The following is a 17895-nucleotide window of genomic DNA, read 5'->3' as shown; positions in this document are numbered from 1 at the left end:
CCCCAAAAAGAAACCCCAGAGGTACTTTATATTATGACTTTAATATATAGCATGTATATAATCAATATTCTAGCACAATTTCTATTCTTTCCCCAGTGATTTGCAACCTTATCTCTGTCACAAGTCAAGTTTTCGTATCTGTGAGGATCTGTTTGAGCTCTTCCATTGGTCTATTTATCTATCCTTGCACTAACAAATGCTGTCTTAATTAGTAAATACTATTAAAGCAAGCTGTCATTGTTATTTTTTCATGAGAATATTAATTTCTACTGACATTTTGTACTTCCATATAAATTTTAGAAATAACTTGTCAACTTCCACAAGAATCTCAGTTGGAAACTTAAAATTCCATTAATTCATGAGGGAAATTGATATATTTATAATACTGACTCCTGTTTCATAAAGATATTATTCTCCATTTATTCCAGCTCTAAAAATGCTTGAAAACAGTTTTACAATTTTTCAATTTTTGTTCTATTTCTCCTTAAATGTTTTACATCTTTACTGTAAACTTGAAAGTTTTTTTTGCTATTGAAAATGTTTTTTTCAAAAGCCTTTTTTCCTACAATTTGTTGCCAATGCAGTGTACACTGTTTTTATGTCTAACATGCAAAACCTCCTGAAGCCTATTTATGGAATCTTTTCCTGCTAAGCAATTATTTCATCTTTAAATAATAAGAAATCTTGTTTCTATTTTATAATTTTTCTTTTTAAAGCTTAAATGTGTTGGTTATTACTGTCAGTATAAAATGAATAGATGTGGTTAATAGCAGGCATCCTTGTCTTGTTCCCAAACTTAAAGGGAATGCATTTGATATTTCATTATGTTTGCTGTATTTTGTAAGTCACTTGCCACATTAAACATTTTTTTTTCTCCTTTGCTAATTTTTTCACAAATGATGTTGAATTTTATCAAATGTTTTTTCTGCACCAAGTTAAATGATCATGATTTTGATTTTAATGTTAATATGACAAATTAATTACTATTTTAAATCAAAGATCCCATGAATTCTGACACATACCATGACTTTATGCTCCATTAAAGAATGAAACAACAGCTCCCTACTGAATATTCCAATTTAAGATACAGTTAAGAAAATACAGGCATTTTAGAATTGACAAAATACAAAGTAAATCATGAAGAAAAACTCCCATGCACTCTTGAGATTAGACAGACTGTGATGCACACAATTTTTTCTTCTTTAGTACTTCACATTATTTAAGTCATCTCTCTTTTTTCCTTAGTCAAACTCACCTAGGTTGTTCATTACCTTAAGTCTTTTTGAATCCCAACTTTGGGCTTTTCTTATTCTCTCAAGGTATAGTTTCCTTCTTAGTTTTCTGTTCTGATTTAGCATTTCCTTCTTTCAGTTCAAAGTTTAGCTGATTAATTTTCAGCTCCCTTTTTTCTAATATAAGCAAGGAATACAATATTGTACCTCCTAAATGCTGTCTTAGCGAATGCAATAAGTTTCTATATGTAGTTTGGTTTTATTTAGTTCTGAATTATGTTCTAACCTCCACTATCATTTCCTCTGATCTCCAAGTTATCTCTTAGTGTTAGTTTTTTAGTATTCATCTTAATTTTATCCTGAACATGCACACAAGATATTCTGAATCAGACAGATTTAGTACTTGAAGTAAATGCCTCCACACCCTTTACCCCAGACTTAGACCTGGGGCTATGTGTGAAAGAGTCATGGGATTTTTTTTCCTACACAGTGAGTGGTATTAAAACAAATTCAGACTTAAGTATAAGACTTTGGGACACCAGAGGAACTATTGCAAACAGGGGCAAGGAGACTATAGCAACAGGATTCGCAGATCGGTTGGAGAATCCTGTTGCTATAGCCTCCTTGCCCATTTGCAATAGTTCCTCTGGTGTCCCAAAGTCTTGTACTTAAGTCTGCAAGCTGCTCAAAAACAGATGGTGTGTATGTGCTCAGTGATGTCTGACTCTGCAATCTCAAGGACTGTAGGCCACCAGGCTCCTCTGTCCATGGGATTTCCCAGGCAAGAACACAAGAGTGGGTTTGCCATTTCCTCCTCCAGAGGATCTTCCCAACCCAGAGACTGAATCTGTCTCCAGCATTCTTTAGCAGGTGGATTTTTTCCCACTGTGCCCCCTGGAAAGCTCAAAGACAGATCAGATCCTTTTAACAGGAACAAGTAAGCAAGGCTAGAAAGATCTGGGTGTGAGGGAGTGAAAGGGAGCAGATGACAGAATGGGACAATTGATCAGGGAATGTCTTTTCTGTGGTCCATTTTCAGGAGGTGTGACTGAGGACAGTCTCTTCCACATTCCAGGGCTGGCTCAGGCTGAGGGTGGATTCCAGTTCAGGGGACTGTGGGGGACAGCCTAAAGTGTGATCAAGTCAAGTTAGAGGGCATTTTGTACAGAGTGGTCTTTGGGAACAACCAGTTCAACAACCAATTCATGAGATAAAAAACAGGAATCTGTGGAGGGTCTAGGTCTGGCTGCGTCACAGGTAGTCAAAGGAGTCATCCACTCATCGCACCTTAGTCATATTGGAAAGGTGGTTCTCTGCAGGAAGCCACTTCCTGGAATACAGTAGGGGGATTTCTTCATTGTTCTGCCCATACATTTATTTCAGCTCTGAGGACCTCCTAATCCAATAGCCACAAAACAGTGCCTAAGAGAAGCGGCCGCAAACAATCTTTATGAATTATGTTATACAATCTTTATGCATATTTCAGAATATGTATTGTCCTCTTTCTATAATACCTTAAGCTGGGGGTGGAGGGGTGGTTGGGAATGCCAATTTCAAATATAAGAAGTTTCTTTCAGGGAAGAGTAATATTTTAACAGTAGTCAGTCCACCATTTAAGGCTGTAACTTATTTCTCTCTTGGGGTTAACTGCATTGAGTATGCTCAGTCATTCAGTTGTATCTGCTTCTCTGCAACCCCATGGACTATAGCCCACTAGGCTCTATTCCAGACAAGAATATTGGAGCAGATTGCCATTTCCTACTCCAGAGGATCTTTCTGACCCAAGGATCAAAACCAAGTATCTTGTGTTTCCTGAGTTGGCAGGCAGATTGTTTACCACTGCGCCCTGGGAAGCCCAAATTGTTTTGAATAGGGTTCATTATTTTGAAGACTACTTTCTTTTGTGAGCTCCTTTACATCCTTTATTCTAGTGTTTAAAAATAAAATGAACTTTAAGTGATGTCAGAGAGAATAAGCGTAACATTTAAAATTATTTGTTAGTATGGATAACATTTAACAATTTAAAAAGTTAATGATCTGTAAGCTGTCTTACTCGAGCTAAAATGTACTCTCTAAGCAGTATTTTTCAAAAACTGTATAAGTGCTTGATTATGATGGAATTCAAGGAGATCCCAGAGTTGGATGCATAAGCATACTTGAAAGAGCAGACACAAATGTCAGCAATAACAAAGGGCTGGACTTCCCTGGTGGTTCAGTGGTAAAGAATCTGCCTGCCAACGCAGGAGACATGGCTTCCATCCCTGGTCCGGGAGGATCCTGTATGCCTTGGGGCAACTATGCCCGTGGGTAACAACTACTGAGCCTGCTCTAGAGCCCAGGAGCTGCAACTACTGAGCCTGCATGCTGCAATTACTGAAGCCCAGGGGCCCTAGATCACATGCTCTTCAACAAGAGAAGCCACTGCATTAAGCAGCCCGTGCACCACAACTAGAGAGTAGCCTCCACCCAACACAACTAGAGAAAAGCCCATGCGACAACAAAGACCCAGCACAGTCAAACATAAACAAATAAAAATTTTTAAAAAGGGCCAATGGAGACAATGATATTGAAGTAGTAATAACTGATGTAGTGGAAGCATGTTCTGGTCAAATGGAATGCAGCAATAAAGGCTGAGAGGTTTACAAGATCAGAAAACAAACTTTGGATAAATAAAAAGAATGAGAAGGAATCTATGACTCAGGAAACATACTTCACTATTTCACTATGTAAATTAAGGAGAAAAACAGGGGAAAAAAAAAAACAGGCAAAGAGATAAGAGGGAAAAAGTTGAGATTGAAGAAAATTCTTCTCACAATAGCATGAGAATTACACAGAGACGATTTCTTATTAGAAACAAATGTGGAGATGAACTAGACTGGGTTTGAGGTTCTAGGAAGAGGAAAAAGCCTCCAAAAGGGACCTAATATCTCATCCAGCCATATTAACTCTTTGTTTCTTTAAAAGCAATGTGGTTCCAGAGTCATTCCTTGCTCAAGTTCCAAATTTATACCATGTCGCCATTAAAGAGGTAGAAGGATGTCAACCTAAATTCAAAAGTCCATGTTCTCTGCATTTACCACCTCTTGAGGGATGTTTTGATTTGTAAAGACTGCAGAAACATGACAAAAATAAAGACAGAGATTATGTCACTACAGAATTTTACAGTACAGCTGTTTATTAATATATTATGAACATTAATGCAATATTGGCCTCAATAATTTCACTCAGATAATAAAAAATAGTGGCATGGTGACAGTTTTAAAGCTGGTTCATTCATGATTTTACAAGCTTATTTATTAAGAGTGAAAACAGAAGACTATTTAAAATAGCTGAAAAGATAACATGTGTCATAGTGCTCAATGTTTCTGGAACTGTTGGTAAGGCTTACACCTAAATCTGATGCAGAATTCCTACCAGCATTGAAACAGTCCTTTCCTCACCCGCAGTATGTATACACTGGTGCTATGAGTCTGGAAGAGACTGGCTATGGGTGCCGCTTCTCGTCTTCAGCTGGGACTGTGCAATATCAGCAAGCGCGCTCTGTATCTTTTCCAGAAGCATGTCCCCTCGGTAGACAACATCCTCCAGACTGGTAGCAGCCTCGTGGTTTTCCTCTTCAAGCTTATATAAGCTAGCAGCCTTTGTGAGCAAACACAAATTTAAGAACAGTTTGAGAAATGAAAAACTTGGGTGACTGATAAAAGTTGAGGAGGAAAGAAATTGCAATGAAAGTATTTACTTTTAAATCTGATGACTATGTGACCACTGTGATAGATTTTTTTGCCAGTGGCAGAAATCCTAAGATCAGATATTACTTGAGAGTCTTCCCTGTATGAATTATTTAAAAGTTGACTTTTCAATTAGAGATCTCTGGATGGCTACATGAGACTCCTTTCCACATTGCTTTCAGACACTGCTATTCTACTCCATATCCAGAATGGTCCCTCTCTTGTCACTACTGGCAAGGGAAAGAACCCAACTGAGGAAAATGGCAAGTTTCCTTGTAACTCAAAACTGGACAACTATATATTTTCAGCACAGTCTTAAACAGGCTGCAGTAATTTACAATAAAACTCCCATTTTAAAATTTAGAGTAACTTTGAATATTGTAATAAAAGGTACTAAATCTATTTCCTTGAATTCAAAATTTTTTTCATAAAATTCTCAAAGGAAAAGAGATTTTTACCTGTAAAGCAGCTGTAGATTCTTCACTGGGTAAGGAATCTATCAGAACATCAATGTCTTTTGCTGTTCGTGCAATCAGCGCTGCAAAAAGCTGGGCATATTCTAGAGAAAGACAGCACTCATTGAGGATATTAGAGAATCTCAAGTTTTCAGAAAGAAAAATTAAAGTTTAATGAAACCAGGAAACTTCATTACTTTTTCTGTATTAGGCTTCTAATGATAAAAGTGTAATTTTAACACATCAATTCTATTATGTCTGAGAATTAGCTTTAATGTTAACTCAAATTAGAACTTAAGCATAATGTATTATCATTTCATTATTAGGACAATATGGTGGTCCCTTGAATAAAGGAATTTGTAAATTGGATGCCATTTTTATTAAGGTCCCACAAGTAAAAATTCAGCTAAATTCACACAATTCTCCTTTAGAGGAGTAAAAAAATCTGTTATTTCACATGAAAAGAATTATGAGTTATATAAATTTACTGTAATGAATTCATTTCTTTTAAGACAAACTTGTTATATTCTCAAACAATAACATTTTTGGAAAGCCATAAATAAGTTGAATCTTTCAATAAATCTGATTTTAATGTATTACAGGTAATGTGAGAGTCAAACTAAGAGAAGCCAAGAAAATCTATTTACCTTCTGTAGGGTTAGCCGGCTGATCTTTGTTAATGGCTGTCTGAATATTACTAAAGGAGGCAGGAGGGCCACACTGCTGCAGCACTCCAATGGCATTACAAAACTGATCTGCAAGCTGGAGGCAAAGGAAAGGTGGCCAAGTTAGAATGGCTTTATCCTCTTTAAGGATTGTATTGGTAACTGTGGCAGCAATGTTTCTATAATGTTCTCTGAGCAAAGATAAATAAAATGAAAGGAGTAATTCTGGATAACAAAAACCAGTTACTAACAATGATTAAACTTTTTTTAAGTTAAAATTTTTTTTCATTTTGTATTGGGGTACAGCTGATTCATAAACATTTTAATCATGCAAAGAAACTAAATTCTCAGTGGCTCAGTCATGTCCAATTCTGCAAACCCATGGCTCCTTTGTCCATGGGCTTTTTTCAGGCAGGAATACTGGAGTCGGTTGCCATTCCCTCCTCCGGGGGATCTTCCCTATCCAGGGATGGAACCCCAGTCTCCGGTGTCTCTTGCACTGGCAAGCAGATCCTTTACTGCTGTGCAACCTGGGAAGCCCTAAAGAAACTATGTTTGGTATCAATTTAGTTGAGACAGTTAAAAAGAAAAACAAAATAATCTTTCTTTTCTTCCCAAGGTAACAGAATGATAAAAGAAATATATGCCAGTACTTTCTGCAAGCACAAGTAAATACTTTTGGGGGAGCAGTGGTGGAAAAAAGCACATCTGACACCAACTCAATGGACATGCGTTTGGGTGGACTCCGGGAGTTGGTGATGGACAGGGAGGCCTGGCGCGCTGCGGTTCATGGGGTGGCAAAGAGTCAGACATGACTGAGCGACTGAACTGAACTGAACTGAACTGACAGGAAACATCTCAGAATGGCCCCAGGCTAAATTTTTAAATATGACTCATACACAAAGTATATACCTTTTCTGAAACCAGAGTAAATTACAAGTAGAAAGAAATAGTGGTGGGAAAAGACTGCACCTTAAGTATGTCTGAAATGTTTTTCTCCAGGATTCAAAACTCCTAGTGCCCTAAAAGCATTTCTTAAGCAATTCGAAGATTGAGAATACCAAGTCCTTACTGAAACTGTGTCCCATGGGGTTAACGGAAGCTGGCACCTTAAACGAAAGACTAGAGTACGTCTTACAGAACAGCAGGTAGGGAAACAGCTTGTGACAAAACCCTTTGTCATCTGCCTCCGATGATGTTTGCTTTGGCTTTTTTCTTTCCCTAATTGCATACCTTCCAAGCTTCACATAGCCCACATAATATAGCACCAGAGTTCTTACCACCCCCAACAAATAATGCTCCTGATGTGTGGGTCACTATAGTAAAAGGGACTTAAGCTGTTTTTCAAAAATTTGAAAAATTTGGAGTAAGGTCTTGCCCAATTCAGATCAGTTAAGAACAGTTGGGAACAACAACCCTACCTGGGTCTCCTGCATTACAGGCAAATTCTTTACCATCTGAGCTACCAGGGAAGCCCCAAGAACTGCCCCTGTGCAGAATACCTTCTACTTTACCTTCTCCCTACCTCCAATCACCCTACCCCACGCCTGAGACCACCCTACTTCTTTATCCCATAAAATCTCAAGTGTGTTTATTTTCTGATCGTTTCCCACCTCCACCCACCACCCCCCGGCCAAGAGGCACGTGGGATCTTAGTACCCTGACCAGGGATCAAACCCATGACCCCTGCATTGGAAGGGCAGAATCTTAACCACTGGACCACCAGGCAAGTCCCTCAAACCTCAAGTCTCTTGCCTTCTGGGAAGCAATCTGAGATCTGCCCTCCTATCTTGTCACTCAGCTGCTTCCCGAATAAATAAACCCTTTCTCTGGCTGCAAAATGATGTCTCAGCCTTTGGCCAGATGTGGATCCAGCAAAGTTAGCTTTGTTAACATTACCTTTTCCAAACCTAAGACTCCTATCCTCCCCACCAACTTCTCTCCATAGTCCTGACCACTCAAACTGCAATTCCTTGTCTCCAATCATTGAATCACTGTTTCCACTAAGTTTCACTGCCATTATTTGAACGACAGAATTCAAAAGTCAACTATTTTCTTTAGTATCCAATTTGTATTGAGAGTTTTCCAGTCAACCAGTCTACCTTCAGACTCTTAACTTTCATCTTCAAATCCTGCTAACGTTACTACAAATCTTTCCTTTTTCCTTCTGCCATCGTTGACGCTGTTAGTGCAACTAATTACTTCACACAAGAATTGTTTACAATAGCTCCCTACTATTTTCTAGTTCTTATTATTTTCTAGGTTATTTTACTCTGCTCCAAAATTCTGAGCTTGCCCCAGCATGGTTTTCAAGATAAATCTCCAAATCTTCAGGCTATTTCAAAGCTTTCAATAATCGAACTCAACCCTACTTGTTCATTATCTACTACCCCTTTATATATGCCTGACTAGTGAAAATTCATTCTGACTACACTGCTTTTGTTCACATTTTTGCAAGGGTATTGGGTGGCAGTAAGTGCTCTGCTGCTGCTGCTGCTAAGTCGCTTCAGTCGTGTCCGACTCTGTGCGACCCCATAGATGGCAGCCCATCAGGCTCCCCCATCCCTGGGATTCTCCAGGCAAGAATACTGGAGTGGGTTGCCATTTCCTTCTCCAATGCATGAAAGTGAAAAGTGAAAGTGAAGTTGCTCAGTCGAGTCCCACTCTTCGCGACCCCATGGACTGCAGCCTACAAGGCTTCTCCATCCATGGGATTCTCCAGGCAAGAGTACAGGAGTGGGTTGTGCTCTGAGCCTGTACACATATAGATTTTGATTCTGGTAACTAGAGTTTGTTAACTGAGAACATTCTCACATTAGGTTAAATACAACGGCTGTTTGTTCTGCCCATATGAAGCTCTCAAAATCCATTTACTCAACAAATATTTATCAAAATAATTCTAGGGATTTCCCTGGTGGCTCAGTAGTAACGAATCCGTCTGTTAATTTAAGGGACACAGGTTCAATCCCTGGTCTGAGGAGATTCCACATGCTGCAAGGCAACTAAACTCCTGCACCAAAACAACTGAGCCAGCGCTCTAGAGTCCCGGACCCTCAGCTACTGGGAGGCCCACGTACCTAAAGCCTGTTGTCCACAGCAAGAGAAATCACCGCAATGAAAAGCCGGGGCACCGCCCCCACTCCCCCGACAGCCTCCACTCAGTGCATCAAGAGAAAGCCTGTGCACAGCAATAAAGACCTAGTGCAGCCATATATAAATCTTAAAGGATAAAGAAAACTTAAAAAAAATCAGCTCTATGAGAAGCACTGTGTGTATAACTGTATAAACATTATAATGACAAAAACAAGACAGCTTGCTCTCATGGAGTTCTCAGAGGGTAAAATAACTTTACTTAAAAACTTTTACAAATAATTATGATTCATACAAATCCTAATAAGGTTCCCTCTACTTTAGTTAATATCACCCAACAATCCAGTTCAGCACTTATAGCTGAAAGTTCAGTTCAGTCGCTCAGTGGGTGTCCAATTCTTTTCAACCCTGTGCACTATAGCACACCAGGCCTCCCTGTTCATAACCAACTCCTGGAGTTTACTCAAACTCATGTTGGTGATGCCATCCAAGCATGTCATCCTCTGTCATCCCCTTCTCCTCCTGCCTTCAATCTTGTCCAGAATCAGGGTCTTTTCTAGTGACTCAGTTCTTCACATCAGGTGGCCAAAGGATTTGAGCTTCAGCTTCAACATCAGTCCTTCCAATGAATATTCAGGACTGATTTCCTTTAGGATGGACGGGCTGGATCTCCTTGCAGTCCAAGGGACTCTCAAGAGTCTTCTCCAACACCACAGTTCAAAAGCATCAATTCTTCAGCACTCAGCTTTCTTTACAGTTCAACTGTCACATCCATACACGACTACTGGCCAAAAAAAAAGGGTCCTTCACTAGACGGACCTTTGTTGCCAAAGTAATGTCTCTGCTTTTTAATATGCTGTCTGTGTTGGTCATTGCTTTTCTCTCAAGGAGCAACCATCTTTTAATTTCATGGCTGCAGTCACCATATGCAGTGATTTTGGAGCTCAAGAAAATAATCTCTCACTGTTTCCATTGTTTCACCATCTAAATGCCATGAAGTGATGGGACTGAATGCCATGGTCTTAGTTTGTTGAATGTTAAGTTTTAAACCAGCTTTTTCCTCTCCTCTTTCATTTTATCAAGAAGCTCTTTATTTTATCTTCCTTTCTGCCATAAGGGTGGTGTCATCTGCATATCTGAGGTTATTGATACCCCAGCAATCTTGATTCCAGCTTGTGCTTCATCTAGCGCGGCATTTCACATGATGTACTCTACATACAAGTTAAATAAGCAGGGTGACAATATACAGCTTTGACATACTCCTTTCCTGATTTGGAACCAGTCTGTTGTTCCACGTCCGGTTCTAACCGCTGCTTCTTGATAAGCATACAGGTTTCTCAGGAGGTAGGTCAGGTTGTCTGGTATTCCCATCTCTTGAAGAATTTTCCAGTTTGTTGTGATCCACACAATCAAAGGCTTTGGTTTAGTCAATAAAGCATAAGTAGATGTTTTCCTGGAACTCTCTTACTTTTTCTATGATCTAGCAGATGTTGGCAATTTGATCTCTGTGTCCTCTGCCTTTTCTAAATCCAGCTTGAACATCTGGAATTTCACTGTTCACGTACTGCTGAAGCCTGGCTTGGAGAATTCTGAACATTACTTTGCTAGCATGTGAGATGAGTGCTATTGTGCAACAGTCTGAACATTCTTTGGCATTGCTTTTCTTTGGGATTGGAATGAAAACTGACCTTTCCTAGTCCTGTGGCCACTGCTGAGTTTTCCAGATTTGCTGGCATTTACTGAGTGCAGTACTTTCACAGCATCATATTTTAGAATTTGAAGTAGCTCAACTGGAATTCTATCACCTCCACTAGCTTTTTTTGTAGTGATGCTTCCTAAGGTCAACTTGACTTTGCATTCCAGGATGTCTGGCTCTAGGTGACTGATAATACCATCACCATTATCTGGGTCATAAAGATACATTTTGTATAGTTCTTCTGTGTATTCTTGCCACCTCTTAATATCTCTTGCTTCTGTTAGGTCCATACCATTTCTGTCCTTTATTGAGCCCGTCTTTGCATAAAATGTTCCCTTGGTGTCTCTAATATTCTTGAAGAGATCTCTAGTTTTTCTCATTCTATTGTTTTCCTCTATTTCTTTGCACTGATCGCTGAGGAAGGCTTTCTTATCTCTCTGTGCTATTCTTTGGGATGCTGCATTCAGATGGGTGTATCTTTCCTTTTCTCCTCTGCCTTTAGCTTCTCTTCTGTTCTCAGCTCTTTGTAAGGCCTCCTCAGACAACCATTTTGCCTTTTTGCATTAGTTTTTCTTGGAGCTGGTCTTGATCACTGCATCCTGTACAATGTCATGCACCTCCATCCACAGTTCTTCAGGCACTCTATCTATCAGATTTAATCCCTTGAATCTATGTCACTTCCACTGTATAATCATAAGGGGCTTGATTTAGGTCATATCTGAATGGTCTAGTGGTTTTCCCTACTTTCTTCAATTTAAGTCTGAATTTTACGTAAGTTCATGATCTGAGCCACAGTCAGCTCCCGGTCTTGTTTTTGCTGACTGTATAGCGCTTCTCCCTCTTTGGCTGCAAAAAATATAATCAAACTGATTTCAGTATTGACCATCTGGTGATGTCCATTTGTAGAGCTGTCTCTTATGTTGTAGGAAGAGGGTGCTTGCTGTGACCAGTGTGTTCTCTTAGCAAAATTCTGTTTGCCTTTGCCCTGCTTCATTTTGTACTCCAGGGCCAAACTTGCCTGTCACCCCAGGTGTCTCTTGACTTCCTACTTTTGCATTCCAGTCCCCTATGATGAAAGGGACATCATTTTTTGGTGTTAGTTCTAGAAGGTCTTGTACGTCATCATAGAACCATTCAACTTCAGCTTCTTCAGCATTAATGGTTGCGGCACAGATTTGGATTACTCTGTTATTGAATGGTTTGCCTTGGAAATGAATGGAGCTCATGCTGTTGTTTTTGAGACTGCACCCAAGTACTGCATTCCAGACTTTATTTAACCTAACATTCCAGGTTCCTATGCAATATTGCTCTTTACGGTATCAGACTATACTTCCAACACCAGTCACATCCACAACTGGGCATTGTTTTCGCTTTGGCTCCCTCTCTTCATTCCTTCTGGAGTTATTTCTCCACTCTTCTTCAGTAGCATATTGGGCATCTACCAACCTGAGGAGTTCTTCTTTCAGTGTCCTATTTTTTGCCTTTTCATACTGTTCATGGGATTCTCAAGACAAGAATACTGAAGTAGTTTGCCATTCCCTTTTCCAGTGGGAACTCTCCACCATGACCTGTCCATCTTGGGTGGCCGTACATGGCATGGCTCATAGTTTCATTGAGTTAGACAGGGCTGTGATCCATGTGATCAGTTTGGTTAGTTTTGTGTGACTGTGGTTTTCAATCTGTTAAGATTAGGTAACCATGGGTTTTAAAAAAGGGGTGTCCTTATATGATGTTGGAAACTTACTGCTCTGATGTGGCTGGTGGGACGCTCAGACCCTGTAGAGAATGCAGTGGTATCTCTAGAGCCAGAAAATTCTGCCAACAGCTGAAAACACTCAATTGATTACAACTCCTAACCACATACTGCTTTTTGCATTACTTAAATGTCTTGAGTATATGAAGTCTTTCTAACCAGACTGTAAACTCCTCAAGGAGTAACTCTCTGTAACCATGACAGTGTTTACATATACCATACCAGATAATCTAGAGGCTTTCCTCCAAAATCCAATCGTCATCCATGGAGTTAAGGGCCATATTCACTTTGTCCTTACTATCCTTCTGGCTATGAAACATATATGAATATACAACATTTCCCCTAAAATAATGTTTGTATCCAGCAGTCATTACAATTTAATTTTGTAAAGCCTCAAAGAAATATCTCCCCAAGGGAGACTGGCTGGCCACCCAGGCAAGTCACCAAAGGTAGAATTCATCTTAGTGAATTTATCAACATTTAGAGGCCGGTCCTCACACACACAATAGATCCATTTCTCACAGGCAGACTCACACTGTTCAAGTGTACAAACACTGAGTGATAACAAGAATACCAACTTATTAGCTTCCAGTGAGAAAAAACTGGCAAGAGCCTAGGGACAAGAGACTAGTTTGATTTTCCAGTCAACATCTACAGGTATCTTACCTAAGTAAGTAAGTAAGTAAAGTCGCTCAGTCGTGTCCGACTCTTTGTGACCCCGTGGACTGCAGCCCACCAGGCTCCTCAGTCCATGGGATTCTCCAGGCAAGAATATGGAGTGGGTTGCCATTTCCTTCTCCAGGGGATCCCGACCCAGGGATCGAACCCAGGTCTCCCGAATTGGAGGCAGACGCTTTAACCTCTGAGCCACCAGGGAAGCCCTGTATCTTACCTGGGACATCAAATTATAAACAGAATGACAGAAATGTAACTACCAGTGAAAAACAATTTAGCTCTTAATGGTAATAAGTACATGAATGCTTTGGTTTGCATATACTTTCCACGTAGACATAAGTAACAGGAAAAAGAACCAGAAAGATCAAAGTAACCGGGGCTATTTACATCACCTGACCTTTCATAGGGAGAAGATTCATTAGCAGATGTTTTAAAAATCTTAAAGATATACAAAGACCGTAAGATTCACTATTATAAGATGTCACTTTCCCTTAAAATGACAAGCTGGGGGAGCGGCCAAGAGATGGAAACCTTGGTCTATAGGAACCAACTAAGATGAAACAAAACTTTTCACATTAGTATCAATCCAGCCCCAATCTGAAAACTGTAGCCAAAGAACACCCTCGGCTAACATCTAATGACAAAGATCTAATCATTAAGAACACGGATTTATCTCCGTGGGTTAAAATTCATAAGGGGTAAAAAAAATTCCGATTCCTCTCTCCTCTCGGCAAAAAAAAAAAAAAGGGAAAGATCCATAAGCACCACTGACAAGAAAATAAAACTGGTCCCAGAGAACAAGCCAAGTCGCTGAAGCCTGACAGTCCACGCAGTGAGATCCTCCACTTGGCAAGCGAAGAGGCCGCCGGCTCTCGCCCGGCCCCGCAACCGGCCTCAGACCTTCCAGACGGCGGCGCCGCCTCCAGCCAACCCCAGCGCTTGTTGCTGAAGCCCAGCCTCAGTCCACTCCCCACTTCCGAGTTTCGTCCCTCACACCTCTTTCTCTGCCATGCTTTCTCTCGGGGATCTCGGGAAGGAAGACGACGGAAATTAATCGAGTGCAGTTGCTCACCGAGTTCACAGCGTCCTGTAGCTGCGTGAGCCGATCCGCCATGTTCCTCCCGCAAACAAAGAGACGTGAAAGCCGCTGCTCCTACTCAATTGGACAGTCATAACCAATCACAAGGCTGCGTTCTTGGAGGGGGTGGAGTCAAGCCAAACCCCAAACCCCGTAGCGAAGGGGCGGGGCTTTCCCGAGCCTTAACTTTGTTCAGACTAACTCCTCTTGAAATTAAGAGACGCAGCCTAGAAATTAAAAGACGCTTACTTCTGGGAAGAAAAGTTATGACCAACCTAGACAGCATATAAAAAAGCAGAGACATTACTTTGTCAGCAAAGCTCCGTCTAGTTAAGGCTATGGTTTTTTCCAGTAGTCATGTATGAATGTGAGAGTTGGACTATAAAGAAAGCTGAGCGCCGAAGAATTGATGCTTTTGAATTGTGGTGTTGGATAAGACTCTTGAGAGTCCTTTGGACTGCAAGGAGATCCAACCAGTCCTTCCTAAAGGAGATCAGCCCTGAATATTCATTGGAAGGACGGATGTTGAAGCTGAAACTCCAATACTTTGGCCACCTGGTGCGAAGAGCTGAGTTACTAAAAAAGACCCTGATGCTGGGCAAGATTGAAGGTGGGAGGAGAAGGGGATGACAGAGGATGAGATGGTTGGATGGCATCACCGACTCAATGGACATGAGTTTGAGTTAACTCCGGGAGTTGGTGATGAACATGGGGACCGGGCGTGCTGCAGTCCATGGGGTCGCAAAGAGTCGGACATGACTAAGCGACTGAACTGAACTCCACTTGGGATAACCCTGCTGTGCCATTGTCTATAATAGTCAGTGGCTTGTTGCGAGTCTCTCGGTTTTGGAGGCCAGCATACTTTCTCATGACTTAAGTGTTAAACACTATACAGAGATTGTTCGATTGTGGGGGTTTTCAGTGTAATTCCTTACCCTCCCTTGTATCCATTCTTAAACATCGCCTTGAATACATATTTCACGTTGCTTTAGCTTCTAGGCGACCACAAAACATACACAGCAAGCAGCTAAAGAATACTTGAGAGTCATGATACCGACTTTCATTTTAAGAAATACGAATTAAAATTCAGCAAGCGATCAGGACGGACTGGGTTCGGGTGCCCCTCTGTTGCATTTGGGTGCAGAGTGCCTTAGCCAAGTGGAGGCTGGAGACGTATTTAACTGTAGGTGTGCTGGAAGAGTTGACATATATGAGATGGAAAGCGTCCAAAACAAGTACTAAAGGGAGCTGTAATGTCCGTGTTGAAAGAGTAGGAACAAGAGAGGTCTTATGGGCTAAAGAGAGAGGAGGAAGATGAGCTAGGTAACGGATAAACAGTTGGTGTGTTATCGACCTCAGTAAGGAACAGAGAAGGCTTAGTGGAGAGGAGAGTGGAAGTCTCACTGTGTAATTGGAAGAGAAGAAGTTCCTAGAAAATAAGCCAGGTGCAGAGGTGGGGCGAGTTCAATTTTAAAAATGATAAACTGTGCAATTTAGGCTTACACTCGGGCCTCCTAAGGGTATCAGTCTAAAGAGTGATACTAGAAACTTGTTATTTAAAGGAAGTTAGCCTGGGGACAGTCTGGAAAGAAATGGGGCTGGAATCAGCTAATGACAAACTCCCAGAACCTGCTTCTCAGGCAGATTATCCCTGGGGATGATCTCCCAGGGCTGGGGGTGGGTTGAGAAAACTATCCACTGGGAACTTGGCTTGTTGGATCTATTCCAACCTTCTGTTTCACCCTCATACCCACCCCATCTCCAAACAATCGACAAACCTACTGGGACCTAATTAGGAACCTCTCCAAGTTTCCCCAATTCCTGGGATAAATGAGAGAGAATTCCAGTTTGTCTTAACTGTAATGTGGGCTAAGCTTGTGACCCTCTCCACTCGGCCCCAGCTGAGAGTGTACATTACTGAATGCCTGCCATGTGCCAGGAAGTACGTCAGGGGTGCTGTTTGCAAAGATGAATATGTCAGGGGCTCATAAGGAGAAGGGGTTTGCCGTTAAACCCAAGCAGAAAGGCTGGGTATCAACCTAAAAGTTCTCTGGAGTTACTGGAAACTGTTAGAAAGAGATCTTAGGTTGCTGTCAAGGCATTTCTGCTTGGGTTTCAAGGTCAACCATAACCTGGCTCTAGTAAACCGATCATCCTCATCTTCCAGTCATTTTCTCAATGAAATAATCACTTCAGATTTTTCAGCCACAGCTTCTGAAAAACGCTTGTTTTTCCCAGGCTTATTCAGCTTCTTCTGGCCACAGACCCCTTAAGAATTAGATGAAAACTGTGGACTTTTCCCCACACCAGGCTCTCAAAATTTTGCATACATTTAAGGGATTTATGAATCTCTTGAAGCTGTGAACTTCAGGTAATAACTCCTCAGCCTAATACAGTCTTAGATATGTAGCTCAGGATGTCTCGACAACACCTCTATTGACATTTTGGGTTGATTATTCTTTGTCCTAGGGGTGCTGTCCTGGGCATTGTAGAATGTTTGCCAGCATCCCTGTCCTCTATGCTTGAGATGATGGTAGCAACGCCCTCCCCCTTCCCCAGTTGTAACAACCCAGAATATCTCCAGATAGTCCCAAATATCTCCTGGGAAGTGTGGGGCAAAATTTCCTCCAGTTGACAACCATTTCTGGTGGCTCAGATGGTAAAGAATCTGCATGCAATGTGGGTGACTCAGATTCGACCCTTGGGTCAGGAAGTTTCCCCAGAGTAGGGTATGGCAACCCACTCTAGTACTTTTGTCTGGAGAATTCTGTGGGCAGAGGAACCTGGCTGGCTACAGTCCATGGGGTCCAAAGAGTTAGAAATTACTGAGCAACACAGGTTTTATCAAAACAATTTCTTTGCTGTTATTTAATTCATACTCTATCTTTTAAAGTTTTGTTCTGTTCAGTCGCTCAGTTGTGCCCAACTCTTTGCGACCCCGTGGACTGCAGCATGCCAGGCTTCCCTGTCCATCACCAACTCCCAGGGCTTGCTCAAACTCATGTCCATTGAGTCAGTGATGTTATCACACCATCTCATCCTCTGTCATCCCTTTTCCTCCAGCCTTCAATCTTTCCCAGCATCAGGGTCTTTTTCAATGAGTCAGTTCTTCACATCAGCTGGCCAAAGTATTGGCGTTTCAGCTTCAGCATCAGTCCTTTCAATGAACAGTCAGGACTGATTTCCTTTAGGATTTTTTAGTAAAAAGTTTTACTATTTTCATGCAAATTTTAAAAATTACTAGAGTCCACGTGGCACCCCACTCCAGTACTCTTGCCTGGAAAATCCCATGGATGGAGGAGCCTGGTAGGCTACAGTCCATGGGGTAGCTAAGAGTTAGACACGACTGAGCGACTTCACTTTCACTTTTCACTTTCATGCACTGGAGAAGGAAATGGCAACCCACTCCAGTGTTCTTGCCTAGAGAATCCCAGGGATGGGGGAACCTGGTGGGCTGCCGTCTATGGGGTCACACAGAGTCGGACACGACTGAAGCGACTTAGCAGTAGCAGAGTCCACATGG

At 41.2% G+C, this 17895-nt stretch overlaps 1 protein-coding gene across 1 annotated transcript; it reads right to left on the bottom strand.

Moving 5' to 3' along the window:
* Nucleotides 1-4386: 4386 nt before the first annotated feature.
* Nucleotides 4387-14448, bottom strand: MED21 (mediator complex subunit 21). Its single transcript, XM_040234600.1, has 4 exons — nucleotides 14367-14448; nucleotides 6063-6177; nucleotides 5419-5519; nucleotides 4387-4871 (listed from the first exon to the last, which is right to left on the bottom strand). Exons 1-4 carry the CDS (start codon nucleotides 14406-14408, stop codon nucleotides 4695-4697), a joined length of 435 nt encoding a protein of 144 aa, XP_040090534.1. The 5' UTR covers nucleotides 14409-14448; the 3' UTR covers nucleotides 4387-4694.
* Nucleotides 14449-17895: the final 3447 nt, after the last annotated feature.

This window comes from Oryx dammah, unplaced genomic scaffold (genome assembly GCF_014754425.2).
Source record: "Oryx dammah isolate SB20612 unplaced genomic scaffold, SCBI_Odam_1.1 HiC_scaffold_29, whole genome shotgun sequence".
NCBI classification, from domain to species: Eukaryota; Metazoa; Chordata; class Mammalia; order Artiodactyla; family Bovidae; genus Oryx; species Oryx dammah.
This window is presented reverse-complemented; position numbering and strand designations above follow the sequence as displayed.